Source organism: Magnolia sinica, chromosome 16 (genome assembly GCF_029962835.1).
Source record: "Magnolia sinica isolate HGM2019 chromosome 16, MsV1, whole genome shotgun sequence".
NCBI classification, from domain to species: Eukaryota; Viridiplantae; Streptophyta; class Magnoliopsida; order Magnoliales; family Magnoliaceae; genus Magnolia; species Magnolia sinica.
Genome location: NC_080588.1, coordinates 7,194,947 through 7,212,603, shown reverse-complemented (window position 1 = coordinate 7,212,603; position 17,657 = coordinate 7,194,947). Strand labels below are relative to the sequence as shown.

Genomic DNA, 17,657 nt, shown 5'->3' with positions numbered 1-17,657 from the left:
ACACATTTATCTTCCGAAAGAGAGGTGTAGATGCCCTTGTCAGAAATTTGGTCCAAGACAAACTGAGGCAAGAGAGAGGAGAGAGGCGCTGGATATCCAATCGTTAGGACCAATCAGATCGCTGACACGGGCGTCCTGCATGCAAGGAGGGATGGGGCAAAGAGCCCAGTCGAGAAGAGGGCTCAGCCCCGACCGGTCGGTCCTCCAGAAGTTATGGTCTCCAGTGCCAATCATCCAGCGCGAGAGAGGGGGGAGCAGAGGGATGGCCTTGCAGATTTGCTTCTAGAGCGGGGAGGCATTCGAGGACGACGAGGGACTGGCTGGCCCTTGGACATCCAAGGAGTACTTGGCACGGACAAAGGTGTTCCAGCAACTATTTTCACCTCTGTGATGGATCGTCCAAGCCATTTGGAGGCGGTAGGTTTTCATGATGGAGGAAAGGCTCCCAAGTCCTAACCCACCTTTTGCCTTAGGGAGAGCTATTGCGCGCCCGCTGCGCCAATGATACTTCTTCTTAGATCCTTCCCAACCCCATAGAAAGTCAGCAAAGGACCTATGGAGATCCTTCAAGATACTGGACAGGACTTCCATGGCCGTGAGCATGTGGATAGGCATGCTGGATAGCACATGATTGATAAGAGTGAGCCTACCCACTTGGGATAGGAGTCTTCCTTTCCAGTTGGCAATTTTGGAATTAATCCTTTCCAGCAGAGGGAGAAAGAATGCTCTTCGAGGCCTACCTTGGAAGATGGGAAACCCCAAGTAAGTGAAGGGGGAGGAGCCGCGACTGAATCCCAGAATAGAAGTAGCCGCTCTTAGCCGACTTTTAGTTTGATTTGTTGCCATAATGAAGAAACTTTTGTGGGAGTTGATGCATTGACCCGAAGCCTACTCATAATTTTTGAGGAAGGACGCTATCTTTCCGAGGGAGGAATTGCAGCCGTTTACGAATAGGATGGTGTCATCGGTAAACAGCAGGTGGGAAATGATCGGGCAGTTCCTGCAGGTTAGGAAGGGCTGACATTGGCCCGTCTTAAACAGGTTGGAGAAGCTGCGGTTGAGCACTTCCGCAGCCAAGATGAAGAGGGCGGGAGAGATTGGGTCTCCCTGGCGGAGCCCACGCGAAGACCTGAAGAAACCGCAAGCTTCGCCGTTGATGAGAACCGAGAACCAGCAGTTGGACCAACATCTTTCAAGCATAGAGATCCATCTGTTGTCGAACCCAAATTTTTTGAGCACCTTCAACAGGAAGTCCCAGCTAAGCCTATCGTATGCTTTTTCTATATCAAGTTTAAGCATGATGTTACCACCTCTAGCTTTTCTGTTTATATCTCTGAAGATCTCGTGGGCTAACGCGCAGTTTTCTGCGATGGACTTGCCTTTCACGAATGCCCCTTGTTTAATGAATATGATTTTAGGGAGGATGTTTCCTAACTTGTTAGCGATCAGTTTGGCAAAAATTTTATAAATGCAATTGCAGAGACTGATTGGTCTAAAGTTAGCGAATTTAACCGGAGAGGTGGATTTGGGTATGAGGCAGATCAACGTGGATGAGAAGGCTCTCAGCATGGATCCACCATTGAAGAAAAAGCGGGCAGCACGCACAAGATCCGGGCCCACTATCACCTAACAAGATTGGCAAAACGCCCCAGAGAATCCGTCTGGGCCAGGGGCCTCGTCTGCTGGGAGGGCCTTGACAGCCGCTAGGATTTCATCGTTGGAAGGGGGAGCCAGGAGGGCTTGGTTATCATCTGGAGAGATCGACTGATAGATGACATCGAGTAAATCACCAGAGCAGCAGGGGTTTTCAGCCCGCAGGAGTTGCTCGTAGTAGGCGATAGCTTCCTGCTTGATGGAGATGTTGTCCCTGGCTACAGACTCGTCCTCTAGTCTAATTACCTGGATGGTAACTCTTCTAGCCCTCCCATTCGCCGCAGCGTGAAATAACTTGGAGTTTCTATCACCCTCTTCGAGCCATTGGATCCTGGATTTCTGCCTCCAAAAGATTTTCTCCCTCAACTCTAGCCGCGCCACCTTCTCCCTAGCTGATTGGAGAGCTCGATGAGGGAAGGAGCCCGGGGAATTTTGGGCAGCAATTTCTGCCAAGGACACCTGGTCCACGGCCTGCTTCAGGTTCAGGAAGATGTTACCAAAAGTACCCCAATTCCAGGTCTTCAGGGCACGCTTGACGTTTTGCAATTTTTTGAGGAGAGTGAGCATTGGGTCACCAGTGCAATCGGAGACCCACGCCTCTGAGACAACCTGGAGGAAGGATTCGTGCTTGCTCCACATGTGCTGGAATCTGAACGGCTTGGGGGCTGCAGGGGGCTGGGGAGGGGATGAGAGTAGCAAGGGCGCGTGGTCTAAGTTAATCCTGGGCAGGTGTTTAACTTGGAAATTCGGAAAAACTTGGAACCAGAGGCTGTTGCAGCAGGCCCTGTCAAGTTTGGCCTAGACCCTGGCTTGGCCCGCTTGGTTGTCGCATCAAGTGAACTAGTTACCCTAGAAGAGGGCATCAATCAGCCCGGCCTTGTTCAGCCCATCAGCAAACTCAGCTGTGCTGCGCATGTCATAGGTTGCTGAGCTTCTTCTTTCTGAGGAAGAGAGGATAGCATTGAAGTCACTGCAAACAATCCATGGGCACATGCAGGTGTTCCCTAGAAGGGCCATCTCACCCCACAGTTGCCTTCTCAGGATGCGGGAGCATTTAGCATACACAAAAGAGGCCATGACTATAGTTGCTAAACCTTGGATCCCCACAAAAAATGTTAGCATCTGGTTGGAAAAAGCTAGGATATCAATATTGAGATGGGATGCAGCAAGAATCCACAACTTTCCCTCTTGAGCTGCATTGGAGAAGGAAGAGTGGAAGCCCAGTTTAAGGGCCCAATGAATTCTCTTCTCGTCCCTTAGCATGGGTTCGAGGATGGCGATGATCGCTGGCTTGAAGGATCTGATTAGTCTTCTGATGGAACTAATAGTGGGAACATTTCCCACCCTGCGGGCATTCTACACTAAGATTTCATACATGGGGCAATGTAGTAAATCTCATTACACGTCTCTTCAATGATCCAATCCTAATACTGTGAGGGGCCACTTCGAAGTGGGGGAGAATAGCATTGACAACCCTGGAGCTTAAGATGCTTGCCCCTTGCCCCTTGGAGACTTTTCTCCCGGTATAGGTTAGTTGAAAGGTTGCTGGAAGGTTAATCTTCTGATTCACTGGCTTCCCCCTAGGAGGGTCTGTGAGGGAGGAAAGGCCAAGGCTAGGCTGGGAATTATTAAGTTGAGGGTGGCTCTGCTCCCTGAATAAAGTTTGAAGGTTCTTTCTAGCTGAGGAACCCCTGTTGCTAGAATGCTGGCTGGAACGCAACTGGATAGAAGGGAGGAGGCCATCAGTCGACGTGTCCTCTGAGCCTAACGAGGACCCGTCATCAACGGGAAGGCAATGGGCCTTCTCCTGAAGGTTTGGGAGATGGGGTAGAGGTTGGTTTAAGAAGTAAGGGGAGAGATCGATCGCTAGTTGGTCCCCCTTTGTGGCTACTGGGGATCTCGGAGTGTTAAGCGGGAAGTGATTCCACACTTCTGTTTGGGTGTCTTCACCGACAGTCTCAAACTAGCTCCCTGGCTATAATGGGTTGTGACCCTCTGAGAGGGCCTTGTGGGGCCATTTCAAGGGGTCGGGAGAGGGGGTGAGGCCGGAGAGGCTGATGGATGGTGGGCTTTGCTTATGAGGGGGTCAATGTCTATGATGACACTTGGGATAGGCAATGCTGACGTTGGGAAGATTTGATTCTCCCTGGGCGGGGGGGGGGGGGGAACCAAAATAATAAGCAGGGCGCATTCAGCAGTAGAAACGTGAGGTGGAGTTGGGGCATGGGGGCTGGTTTGTAGGGGTCGGGCAGGGCTATTAGGGTGTGAGGCCTTCTGGAGGGGGAGTCTGGATCAGGTCCTGAGGAGGAGGGAGGCAGGGGATGATCGGATTTCGGGGAGGGTTTGGGTGGTGGAAGGCTTTTTCCACCCATTGCCTAGTGGATTCTCTGGAACAGATGGGAGGTGAGGGGACATTTCCCACTGCATAGGAAGATGAGGGAGGTAACTTGATTTGGGGCCAAATCAGAAATGATTTACCCTCCACCGTAAGGCTTCGAACACTCTGGGTATCAACCCTTGAGTGAAGGCGGACCTTAACTCTAGCTGCGATTTGGATGAGGCCAATTGTCGAGCACCTGTCGACTTCTAGCACTTCCTCGAAGGAGGCCCCCAGGGCGATGAAGACCAAGTGTAGCCAGGCATGTGTCGGGATACCGAAGAGGCGTACCCAAACTCCTTCGGAATCGAGGGAGGCTCTCAGAGACCATACCTCCATCTTAGTTAGGCCCATGTTGGAATGCATAGATGCATCAGAGAAGAATGAGATCAATTCCATCCTTGTCTGGAAGACAAGGAGGAACCAATCTTCAGCAATCCGGGCAATGTTAATGGCCGAAGAGATATACTTGGAAGCCTTGATACATTGGATGCATGATCGAAACTTTAGTGTCCTTGGCATGGCCCACTAAGGCGAGGCTGAGCTCTGTCAGTTTCTGCTTCACTTCTTGGCTGTCTACATGGATCGAGGGTAAGGGCAAGCTTGTAGCAGGTTGTCTACCTAGATCGAGGGCAGAGGGAGCCTTCCCTGTATTAGTCGCGACTTTGGCCGTTCCTGTGACTGCGTTGAGGAAGGAAAGATCCGATCTCCGCGTAGGATGTTGGATGGGGCGGACATATCTGTTGGTTGTGGGGAGGGGATGCGAGAGATCGAGGTGGAGCCTCCTGGATTTTGCCCAAGAAATGTCCCAACGTCTATCGTCCACCATTTTCCCACAGAGGGTTACCATGGCAGCTCGTGCGCCATCTTCGTAGAGGAAACGGATGAAAGCATAGTTGTGAGGCCTTTGCAATTGCTGGTTCCAGGGGATGTCGATGTCCGAGATCTTGCCGAATTGGCCGAAGATACGGTTGAGGTCGCCGTTGGTGGTGTCGAGGGAGGTGTTCCCGATGAACAAGGAATAGGCTTTGGGGCTATTAAAGGCCGAATGGGAGGAGGAAGTCCTGTGGTGAACCTCGACCCACCTAGAAGGGTTTGGTTGAGAAGGGAGATTTAGGGATTTCGATGATGTTGGGTGATTTTGGGAGAAGCAGGAATCTGGAGGGTTTTTCTGATTTGGGGGTTTCCGAGGGATATCGGGAGGCATTCTACTCGAGTTCTTATCGTGATATGCATGTACCATCCAATCCATTCATCAAACATGCTCCCAAAAAAATAAAAATAAAAATAAAATCTGCTTCACGTGGGGTTTTTCGTCTTCGTCTTTGTTTTTTTTGTTTTTTTTTGTTTTTTTTTTTTGTTTTTTGCAGAAATAAATTCTGCTAAACCATGATTTAAACTTCCATAGTAACTTACAAAAAATGTGGATTTCAAGTAAGTGCTTGCTAAGAACCCACATTTGTACAACTCAGCTAATGCACATAGCACCACATAAGTCAGCCTGGCGTGAAATATGCAAGCCATTCATCACAAGGCCCTCTCTATGTAGATGCTAATGCCAAAAGATAAAGTACGTGTGCCATGATATTAGAAATAAGCAGACGGGTTAGAAAACTTTGGATGATTTTTTCACACCGTACATTTGTTCATCTAATGGTGGCCCGCCTGACTAGTGGGCCATCATGTTTCTTGGGATATTCGTTCAGTTATGCCACTAGTGGACCATCCGGTTTGTTGGGATAGGGAATCTACATAGTGGACCTAATGGCTTGGATGTTTCGCCTGTGTACTACGTTGGCATATCTTGTGGTGTGTGTATTAGCTAACTCATACATGTGTGGACTTGGCAAAGCTCGTCAAGTAATATTAGCATAAACTGCAGTTGATGGTGTTCAAGGAGCAAAGACATGGTTAAAGTTTCTTTAGTCCGAGAACCATTGGTCTCTGTTTGGATTTGTCATACTAATGCATTTTTTCAAAGATCTTAAATAACATTTAGGAATTTTGGAAATCATATGCATATGCTGGTTTTGAAAATGAATACCCAGTTTGCAGAACTAAATTCTCAATGATGTAAGCTGTAAGACAGGAGGTTGTCAACTAAATGTTGTGACGTTGGTGATCAATGTCATCATCTAAGTCTTATTCCAACTAAGTGGAGCTGGGTACATGAATCCTCTTCCACCATTCCACTCTATCAAGGGCCATAACATGCCCTAGCATGAGTTTGGAATGTCATATTGTTTGGATTCATGATGCAAGTTGTGGCATAAGCGGGACACTGGCTGCCAACTTAACGCAGCCCTTCTCCTTCATCTGGGCTTGGGACCAGCAATGAGAGCACAAAACTCTTAGGCGCAATGTAATAGACTATTAGATAGGTTGATTGTAATCAAGCACTATCTAATAGTCTATTACATAGGTTGATTATACATTGAGAATGTTGTTTATCGATATGTCATCTAGACATACAAGGTCTAGTTAAAGAACTTTTTAAAGAGAGGTAAAGAAAGATGGCCTTGGAAGTTAAAATTTTTGAAGTGATGTGGAAGATATGGACCTATTTTGAAACAACATTTACATATAGGAAATCTCATCTATGGAACCAGTTAATGTTTAGCATAATTGTGGAACATCTAGTGACATTTGCAAGGTATTTGGTAATGATAACAGCCAGCCATAGGACTGTTAATGCCCCTGTAACGGCCATTACTGCTCTTTAACGGTCAAAATTTTCTTTTAACGAAAAAATGTATTGGCCCCATTATGGCCCCTTTCTTCAGACCGGGCATTATAGACCTGTATCACATGATGGGTCCCACCATTACCATTACGTAACGGCCTTGCTTTTTTTTTTTTTTTTTTTTTATAAATTTTTTAACACCTTGGCCATTTGGGAGTCACTAGAAATTTGGAATTGGTTCTGCTTCTATATTTGAACCAATCTGCCTTCTATCTACATCGGCTGGGGAACCACATTAGACAGGCTCCTGTCTTCCTGCCTTTCCTGGTCCAAAAAATTGCTGGTTGGATAAGAGCTTTTCCACTTTCAATTTGGTGAGCACAACCCATTCCCTGCAAAATGGTAAACTTTCTAGTTGGCCTTGAAGCATTGGTATTGGATTATGAGGCTGGATTTTTCTTACCTTTGCCTCAATTTATTCGGATCAATCTCAATGTGATGGAGAATCGCATGTTTGATATCTAACCATGAGAAGTAGTACTATATGTACCATTCTTGTTTTAGGTTTGTACAAGTGGGGCCATGGTTTAGTGATTCCAACCACTGATTTTATAGGCCCCACTGCGGATGGCTCAAACATATACTAGATGAATAAGTCATAACCCTTCGATAGTGGCTAATAGACAAATGACTGAGGAAGTTAATATAGTAGCATTTCATTTCGACAAAAAAGCTACGATACCCAGATACTTAAAGAGTGGATCAAACATTTCCAGAAGAAAATCTAAAACTTAAATACAATTAGCATGTTACAATGGGAATTATGGGATGGTTGTACCCATGCCATATTCGTATCTTGACCGTCTGAAAAGTGGAAAGCTGTATGCCTTTTTTACCCTTATCAGTGTCCGCATGGTACATGTATCTGCATATATCAGAAATGCAAATATCTGACTGTAACTAGTGTTTTCCAATCTGGGAGACTTTTTGTGCTTCATGGTCCGTCCATGGTGAAATGTTTCATATAAATTGTTTTGCTCACAAAACCAAGGGCCCCGCATGTATAGACTTTTTTTTTTTTAAAAAAGAAAAGAAAAGAAAGAAGGTGAGCACTTGCCACCAGCATTGTATTGATGAAGATGAATTTACAACCATTCGGGCAGGGCCATGATGGACAAAAAAAGAAATCGAACCTAAGTATTGTTTAATACCTCTTTCATTATTCTGTTAAACCAAGGGCTCATTTGGGAGCTTGTGAATGGAGGTAAATGGTAAATGGAATTGGAGTTAAATCAATTGAGAGTAAATGGCTTATTCAGTTGTGTTTGGATGGGAGTAAATGAAATGCATTTGAAATCCAAATATTCTTTTTGGATGGGAGTAAATGGGAGGAATTGAAATACATTGGAATTGTTTAATATATTCATAGGGACACACGTGATATCCCAAATTAGTGTACATAGGTGATATTTAATAGAATGATTGTAATAAGCCTATTGAAATATATATGTTTGCCAAAAATGAGGAAATTTCAAGCCTTAGGTGGGCCACAAACATAATGATTATAAACAAACAACTTGCCAACGTTTTTAAACCGCCCATTTAGATGGCCGACCTTTGGATGGTTTTGATCATTCTGTTGGTGTGATTTTAGTGATGTAGTTGCTAATTGGATTGTTTCAGAGTATCATCAATGTGCCACGTGCAGTGTTCGAATTATCTTCGATATTATCGAAATATCTCCGATATTATCTTTATCTCCTGGTCAGCGATGCCGATAACACTGGTAGTGATACTGATAATGCTAGTAGTATAAAAAATTCCAGGTATTAGCAATGTATCGCCAACCTATCAATATCACTAATGTAATCGTCAATATTTTCAACTTTGTAAATTTTAGGCGTCGCTTGTATTGCCAATGCATCAATATCGCCAATGTATCGCCAATATTTTTTACATGTAAATTCTAGGTAATACTTGTATCATAAGTATATCGACGATATTTCAATAATATCGCTAACGTATTGATATCATAAAAAAAAATGAAAATAAATAAATCATGGGTACATGGTTGTATGTAGTGTTCAATTTGTCATTGATAATATTGATAATATCTCGATATTATCGATATCACAACATGTGAGATATTGAGACCACAATCTTTCGTTTCCTTTCCAATTATTGATGGTTTCTTGGTGAAATATCATGTGTTGTTGATATTTTGCAATATTGATGGATGTTTAGATGAAAGGTTGGATGGTTAAATAAGCTGGAGGGGATGGTTGGACTGATTTCTTACAACAACACATGCTTTTAAGGTCCCATTAAATGGAAACTTGTTATGTATGCATTCTTTTTGCCTTCTTTTTTAAAAAATTTTTCTAAATATGCTAATATGCAGTGTTCGAAATATCGATACTATCGGCCGATATTATCGTTATCGCACCCCTGCGAGACGATACACTCGCGATAACCCCCGGAAGATACCAAAAAACCCAAAATCCAGATATCGGCCGATATATCGTCGATATCGCACGATATTTCGACGATATCGTGCGATTTCCTCTCCATTATTGTCGGATATCGACAATAGCGTCATCATCCGAAAAAATCGGGAAAAAAATTAGAGGGTGGATTTCGGTACCTGTAGAAGAGATCGCCATGATCGGAAGCTTCCATTTGGTGGGCCATTCGAATTGAAGCGTTGTTCCTAGGTTACCGCAAATAAAATCTCCGATTTTGGAGAAATCTGGAGACATCCTCGCCGATACGATGAGATTTGGGAGAAATTTTAGGGTTCCGGCTTCCGGAACCCTCTCTGCTTAAAAATAAAGGTCGTTCGAGCCTTTTTTATTGAAATCAAGTACCGCACACCACCGAGCTAACTGTGTGTTGACAACTTGACGTCACCAAGTTCTGTGGGTCCCATCATGAGGTATGTGTTATATTTAGACTGTTCGTCCATTTGGCGAGCTCTTCGTAAGGCTTGAGCCGAAAAATAAGACAGATCCAAAGATCAACTAGACCACACTGCAAACAACAGTGGTAGATTGAACATCTACCATTGAAACCCTTTTGGGGGTCACGAAAGTTTTAGATCAATATGATATTTATTTTTCCTCTTCATCCAGGTCTGTGTGACCTAATTAACAAATTGGATGGAAAATAAACATTATGGTGGGCTCTACGAATGTATTAATGGTGAGAATCAGTCCCCCACTGCTATTGGTGGTGTGGTCCACTTGAGCTTTGGATATGACTCATTTTTGGGTTCATGATCTAAAATGATCTCTCCAAATGCATGAACGGTGTAGATATAATAAATACATTATTGTGGTGCCATGTAACTTTGAAATGTTCGTACAACTTGAGCTCGAGGAGCATCAGTGCCGAACACAGATTTCCTGCCAAAGCCTTTCGCAGGAAGTTCCTGCACTTGAAACCTTAGTGGGGCCTACTATGATGTTTGTGAGGAATCCACTCCGTTCATCCGTTTTGTGAGATCATTTTAGGACATGGAGTAAAAAATGACTAGGATCTAATACTCAAGTGTGCCAAAAATGTGAGGATTGAACATCCACACTTGAAATATTCGTGGGGCCACATAAGTTTTGAATCAGACTAATATTTGTATTTTCAATTCATCCGTGTAGGAATAACGTTATGAACGGTATGGATGGCATGTTAACATCACTGTCGACCTAGGGAGGTTTCAACGGTAGGAGTTTTCCTACCCACCTTTTCCTTTAGTGTGGCCCACTTCAATCTTGGATCCTACTCATTTTTGTTCTCAAGTGCTAAAATGATCTCAAAAAACGAATGGACAAGGTGGATTTCTTACAAACATCATAGTGGGCCCCACCTAGGTTTCGAGCGAAGGAACTTGGCAGGAAATCTGCGTACGATCAGTGCCCCACCCCCAGTGTGGTGGGAAGTGGAGCCCCTAGTGAGCAGTGTACTTTGTAAACTTTGTGGGCCCACTATAATTCATGTATTTCATCCACTTCGTCCATCCATTTTACCAGATAATTTTATGGTTTGAATGAAGAGAAAAAACTGTTATTAGCTTGATCCAAAGCTTTCGTGGCCCACTAATGGTCAATCACCATTGTTTCCTATGGTATAGTCTACCTGATTATTGGGTTTGTTTTATTTTTTGTATAATGTCCTGAAATGATATGGAAAAACGGATGGACGGGGTTGATACTGAATATAGTTGTCTTAGTTTAATCAGACAACGCATAGCTTATGACCCTATACAAAGCAAAGCTATTATGTACACTTCTTTTTTGAAACTTTATGATTTAAAAGTGTGTATTAATGTCTTTTTTAATAATCCTAGAAGTTTCATTGAAAAATTCAACCATTTTCCCAATGTTTCTCCATGTTTCCCAAAAAGTGCGATAAATTACGTGATACAAACGATATATCCCGTGTGATAACCGGTACGTATCTATATCCCAAGGGTGCGATACATTGCGCGATACCGAAATTTCGAAAGCTGCTAATATGTACATTTTAACATCTCCTGAAAATTTGAAATTTCGCTGAAAATTCCACAGTTTGTCCTATGTTTCCCTGCATTTTCGATTATCAGCGATATTATCGACAAAATCGATATTGTTTCTGTATCCTTGGCCAGCGAAACTTGTAGCGATACTGATACTTCGAACACTGGCCACGTGTATGGCAGACGTGTGTAGCGGCACCTTGGTTTACTCATGCGACTCTCCAAGGGAACTCAAAAAGGCATTTCACCCCATTAACTTCCAAATCCTCTATCAGAGAAAGGATTTCATTTACATGCCCATTCACTCTCATTTCATTTCATTTCCATGCATTTACTCCCATCCAAACACAACTAAAATGCCATTTACCTGCATTAACTTCCCATTCACCCATTTACCTCCATTTACTCCCATCCAAACGCCTCCTAACATGGACATAGAATAGGGCAACCATGAGGATTGCATTTGTTGAAAATCAACATGTATTTCCCATGCCCGAAATGCCAATTTTAGACTATCCAGATGTGTCAAATTTGGTGGATGATACTTAAAATTTTCTTTTCTAGAAAAAAAAAAGGATGAGTGCTTTCAGGAGAAATACTGCATATTATGAAGTCTTGTGTTTGGGAGCATAAGTCCATTGACTCTCCAAGTTATTACACTTGCAATGGCCAATCTCCGGGTTGTTTGGGCCCAAATTGTGAATTGGCCAGGCAGGACCTATTAAAAAGATTCTTTCCTTTTTTTTTAATTTTTTTTAAATTTTTTTCTTTGCCCAGGCTTTGGCCCATTGATAGATTGTGATGATTCTAGTCTTCCTTTTAGAAAATAAGATAGTATGGTTTGTTGTTGGGCCAGCCCTATTAAAAAGTTTTATTTTTTCTTGTTCTTTAAAGATTTTTTTCTGCTTTGCCTGGGCTTCGGCCCATTGACAGCTTGTGATGATTCTATTCTCCTTGTAGAAAATAAGGTAGTATGGTTTGTTTTATCAACATAATTATTTTACTTAAATTTTAAATACTGACGTATTCTATTATTTGGATGACAAAAGTATTGTGGGTAAATTGTATTAGAGCTTTGCCAAGCCCACATGCACCTCTGAGGCAGCTTATGTACACACCCCACATGTCATGCATGGCACATAGATACAAGATTCAGTCCATCCATCAGGTACAACCATGTAGATGTCCTGGCCAATGAATTAGGACGGCTCACAAGTCAGGAAAACCACAATTTACAGAATAAATGAGAACAATCTTGGATGAAATTTTCTGACCTGTCCATGTGTTTCTAATATTGTGGCCCACTTGCTGAGCTGACCAGCTTTATTTTTGGGTTAGACAATCCACATAGATGGAGCCATCTGATGGATGGCTTGGATATTGGACCTGCCTGCCAGTTGGTGTGTGGTGGTGGTGTAATAGGCTTTGCAAAGCTCATCCAATGAAATGTCACTTGGTAGAGATCCTGCATGATTGGAAAACATAGCCAAACAATCTTAATGAAAATCCACGCTCTTCCATCTTCTTCTATGACATTATGAATCCAAGTTTTAAAGTGTCATCTGAAACTGGTACGAATTGTATTGTCCATGAATGATACGGATGCATCGGCCTGCATTGGGTCGAAACAGCCCGATACCGGGCGATATGGGTGATCCAAGGCCGTATTGATGGTGGATGAAATGATACTCAATACACGAATTTTAAACTTTGCTCGTACTCTAAAAAATTTGATTAAATGCAGGTTTTCTTGACTTGATCATCTCTGCCAAACCAGCCAATGGCCTTCGATGATGCAAAACATCCATTGCTCTCAGGTTTAAGAGATCCTCCTCATCAACCTGAACAAAAGATAGGTGCCAAGAAAAGATACCGCCGCTGTAAAAGTGCTCCTGCCACAGACATTTTACTAAAAAAGAATCATGCTGCCTCATCTCCAGCCTCAGAAACCATTGTTGGCAAAGTTCATCCTGCATTCATACAAGTAATCGTGTTGTTGGCTGTCTATCTAGGAATAGGCACAACTTGCTTCTGCCTCGTTAAGAATCAGATCAAGGGCAAGAAAACAAATGGCATTCTGGATGCCGTATACTTCTGTATTGTGACAATGACAACCGTTGGATACGGGGACCTCGTTCCCAATAGTGTCACCACGAAACTCCTCGCATGTGCTTTTGTCTTCACAGGCATGGCACTTGTCGGGCTTATCCTAAGTAAATCGGCGGACTATCTCGTGGAGAAACAGGAAATGCTATTGGTTAAAGCCTTACATATCCATCAACATGTTGGGATGACGGACATTATGAAGGAAATTGAAACCAAACGAGTGAGGTACAAGTTTCTTATGGTCACAGTGTTGCTTGTGCTGTTGATCATTGTGGGGACGGTTTTCTTATCGACAATTGAAGGATTGAACCTTGTTGATTCCTTCTATTGTGTTTGTTCTACTATCACGACTTTAGGATATGGGGATAAAAGCTTTTCATCTGAAGGTGGGCGTATTTTTGCCATCTTCTGGATATTGACTAGCACAATTTGCGTGGCCCAGTTCTTTCTCTACCTTGCTGAGCTAAACACTGAGCATAGACAACAGGCTCTAGTCAAATTCGTCCTTACAAGGAGGATGACAACCTTAGATCTTGAAGCAGCAGATCTTGACGATGATGGGGTTGTGAGGTAAGTACAAGTATTTTTAGTCGTTCATTCAAATCATTGTTTTAAAATCCGAAAATTTGACTCGACTAAATGTTCAACTAGGTTGGGTTGACTCGAAAACTCGACGTGATCTGACTTGATATTTAATAATTACAAATTTAAAAAATTAGGGGTAAGAGTAAAAACACTATCATCAAAGTACCAATAGTTCACTGATTCATTCGCTTTGTTGCAGAGGTTGTGGGCTCAGTTCTCTTCCTCTTAATTTGTGTTTCATTAATGTTCACATTGTGACTCACCAAGTGACTTGTTTCGAGTCACCGGGTTTCATGTCGAGTTGACTTGAGTCATCCTGAGTTGGGATTGAGTCAGACCCAGGACTGAGTTTCCTAGTGACTTGGCTCGAAATCTCGCCAAGTCAAGTTGAGTCAGCCGAGTTTCAAGTTGACCCAGCGAGTTTTAGAACCATATCCCAAATGAATTGGATTCTAAGCTTTTTATGACATGCAATTTAGCTCCGCATGCAAATTATCCCAATTTTAGATCTGAGCTTATCAACTATTGAATTTGTTTTGTCCGGAATGCGGCATACATTGTCTGAGGTGCTATACAATGCTAGACCTGAGAAAATGTACAGTTTTTTCTGGGTTTTCAGTTTATGCAATTTTACAAGTGCCCTCTGTTCGGTGAGCCAATCCAAGCCATTGATTAGGTGGACCTGGATGCCCATGCATTAAAAAATTATCCCAGGTGGGAAAAACCCTAACCCTTCAATTGGTGACCAGAACATACAACAACGATCCACATTGAACTGAAAAGTGGCCAAGGAATCAATGAATATGATCTTCCAATCTGGGATTGGCGCATGGGGCATCAACCCTGGGGCCCAGCACATCAACAGTTTGGATCACTGAACCATGGCCCTGACTTGTGCGATTTGCCCCACTTCAATGCGTCTTGGTCCAGTGAACTCATTTCGGTACGGTCCAAATCAGATGTAATTCAGCCAAAACAAAGGCGTATTGGATGATATTTAAATATATGGTGTGAACTGAAGAAACTATGCAAACCGACATATTTTCAGGTCGAGCATTAAATTGAAATCAGCATGCTGAGGCATTGCATGTTGGCCAACTGTAGGTAAGAGTATTTATATTAGTACTTATTTGGGTGGCCCCCATTTTCATTTATTTGGGTGACCCCATTTTCATTTATTTTTTAATCTGCCATGTGACTTTCAATGTTTGTAAAATGTGTCACCTGGTATTTTGTGAAAAAATGAGTTTGGGATGTGGGCTTTGTCCACCATATTGCACACATGCCAACTGATCGAAACTGTCCATGATGTGACCCATCACGTAAAACTAACATGCTTCAAAATTCAGGGCCATCCATTGTTTATGTGGGCCACGGTTACACCGTAAATCTGAACTCTTCAGCAAATTCCCTACTAAGCTGACAGCTAGAGTCACAATTATCAATGAAAAATGGGTTTTGCTTGTCATCCAAACAGGCCCTTAGTCTGTCTTTCAATTTTCTAACGGCTTCTTCATGTCCTCTACTAACAAATTTATAAAGAGTGCATGCCATGCACAGACGAACTGAATTGCAAAAACCCAATTCATATAGAATAACTGACCAAAGTGTAGTTGCACCATTTTGATTCATAATGACTATGAACACCAATGTCAATTCCATGTGTTCCGAGTTGAAAATTAAACAGCTGTATGTTCAACTATGAAAAGTGGGGCCAGGCCCACTTCGGTCATTCCCACTTATTGATTTGAAACTTTTGCAATTCAATTCAATTAGGCGTCTGAATGCAGCCTAACACACACTATCTTGTGACTTCATAATACGTCTTCCATCATCCTTTATATTAGCTTATTTCATCTAACGCTCCTCTGCTTCTTTGGTTGCTTTCGCAACTCACATTGTTTCTTGGGTTCCATTTTCATAGCTCTGCCGAATTCATCATATATAAGCTCAAAGAGATGGGAAAAATTAGCCAAGAAGATATCACTCTTGTGATGGAAGAATTTGAGGATCTTGACGTCGATCAGTCGGGTACACTGTCAGTGTCTGATTTGACACTTGCACAATCTCCTCCACATGGGAGCAAAGTTTAACAGCAATGATCTTAGAGATGTTGGTAACTGATGCCTTTTCTTATTATTTTGTAGTTCTGACTGTTGTAAATTCTTCAGTTTTAGATGCCCAAGAGGTCAGTTGTAGAGATAGCTATGTTCTCGGAATATAGTTTTCATTTTCCGCTTCAATCTTCCTTCGAAGCTACCACTTACATGCACTTTCCCATGCATGGTAGTTGACAAGGGAAGATTTAGTTAACCTTCCTTCCCAGAGGAGTTGCACGATCCTCAACCAAAGGATATACACAACACGCTTGTGTTTTTAGGTGGGGCCCATGGTTCAGTGATCCAGCCTGTCCATCAGTCTGTTGAGCCCATAATGGATGGACCATGGCCCAACATCTCCCAGATTAGGAATGGGCTTTTTCTTTTAATCAGTTAAAGCGGACCATTTCTGTGTTTCTTATGTTAACTATCTATTTACAAGCCACCACATTGAAGGTGTGGATGGTATCTTTTGAGGATGCATTTGGTGCATGGTCCATTGACAGCCATGTGATTATATCCTTGGGTTGAGGATCATACAATTCTTCAGAATCACTGTTAGCCATGTGATTATTAAGACAATGTTTTTTCTTTCTTCCAAAACAATCTTAAGTTGAAGACACTGGTATAAAATTATAATCACATGATTAGATGGACAATGGTGTTAGAAGAAAAGAATTTGAGAGAGAAGAAAAGAGTGCTTAGGGCTGGATGTCCAACCCTTATTTATAAGTGGTACAATTACATGTATGCCCTTAGGACAAAAGAGAGACTAAAGAGAGGAGAGGGCAGATAAGGAAGTAAGAAATAACTTACTAAATTTTTGTTAGTATAATCGCAAACATCGTACTGGGCATGTAGGTTTTTATACAGATGGTAGGCTTTAGCGTTTCCACATCCAATTTAAGCTTTTGCGGAGCCGCAAGGGTAGAAGCTTGCTTCATCTCTGAGGTTTAACAACCCTTACCGCATGCTGTGCCCTTGTTTGTTTCACCAAAAACTGTGGTTGGAGAGTTAATGCTCTTGTATTATGCCATTACTTCAAATTAATGGTTGTCATTTTGATCTTACAGTTGAATCCTATTTCAATCTATAATGAAGAAATGATAGTAGCTCGTCATTTTATAGGCTTTATCATATTCAGTTGGAAGAGTTTAGGTAAGACTTTCAAAGTGACACTCGATGGGAGTATCGAGGCTATTCAGGAAGAATCGCAACAATTCCGCATTCCGAATGAAGTAGTTCCTCTGGAATCCAATGAACAACAATGATTACTTAGGATCAGCTTGTGAATCTGTGGCACCGTAGTAGAATCATTACCAACGGCACACAAATCAGTGTTTCCCAAGTCATGTGGGTAGCTAGGGTTTTCTCTTTCAACCAATAGAGCGCAACCGACCATCATTGTGGCCAATCTCGTCCGCAATTGTTCTTCTGCTGATCAGCCCTGTTGGATTGCAACTTCAACTATGCCAGGTGATGCCTTGTTGGATCCACCAAATTAGTAGTTCTAGTCCTCCCCCTTCAAAGATTTCCTTTGGTTTTCTTTAAAATAAAAATCTGAAAATTGTAAATAACTAAAAGAAACACCAATTATCCAGTTGCCATCATTATGCACAAAGAAAGTTGTACATATCATGATAT

At 42.6% G+C, this 17,657-nt stretch overlaps 1 protein-coding gene across 3 annotated transcripts in view; it reads left to right on the top strand.

The window, feature by feature from the left end:
- The window catches only part of LOC131229127 (two-pore potassium channel 1-like), a 37,349-nt gene that overhangs the window by 14,198 nt on the left and 5,494 nt on the right, over window positions 1–17,657 (top strand). For all 3 annotated transcript variants that reach the window (XM_058225000.1, XM_058225003.1, XM_058225001.1), the window contains 2 exons: window positions 12,968–13,899; window positions 15,839–16,026. In XM_058225000.1, the coding sequence (XP_058080983.1) occupies window positions 13,004–13,899; window positions 15,839–16,007 (1,065 nt within the window). In that variant the 5' untranslated portion in view covers window positions 12,968–13,003 and the 3' untranslated portion in view covers window positions 16,008–16,026. The remainder of the gene's footprint in view (window positions 1–12,967; window positions 13,900–15,838; window positions 16,027–17,657) is intronic.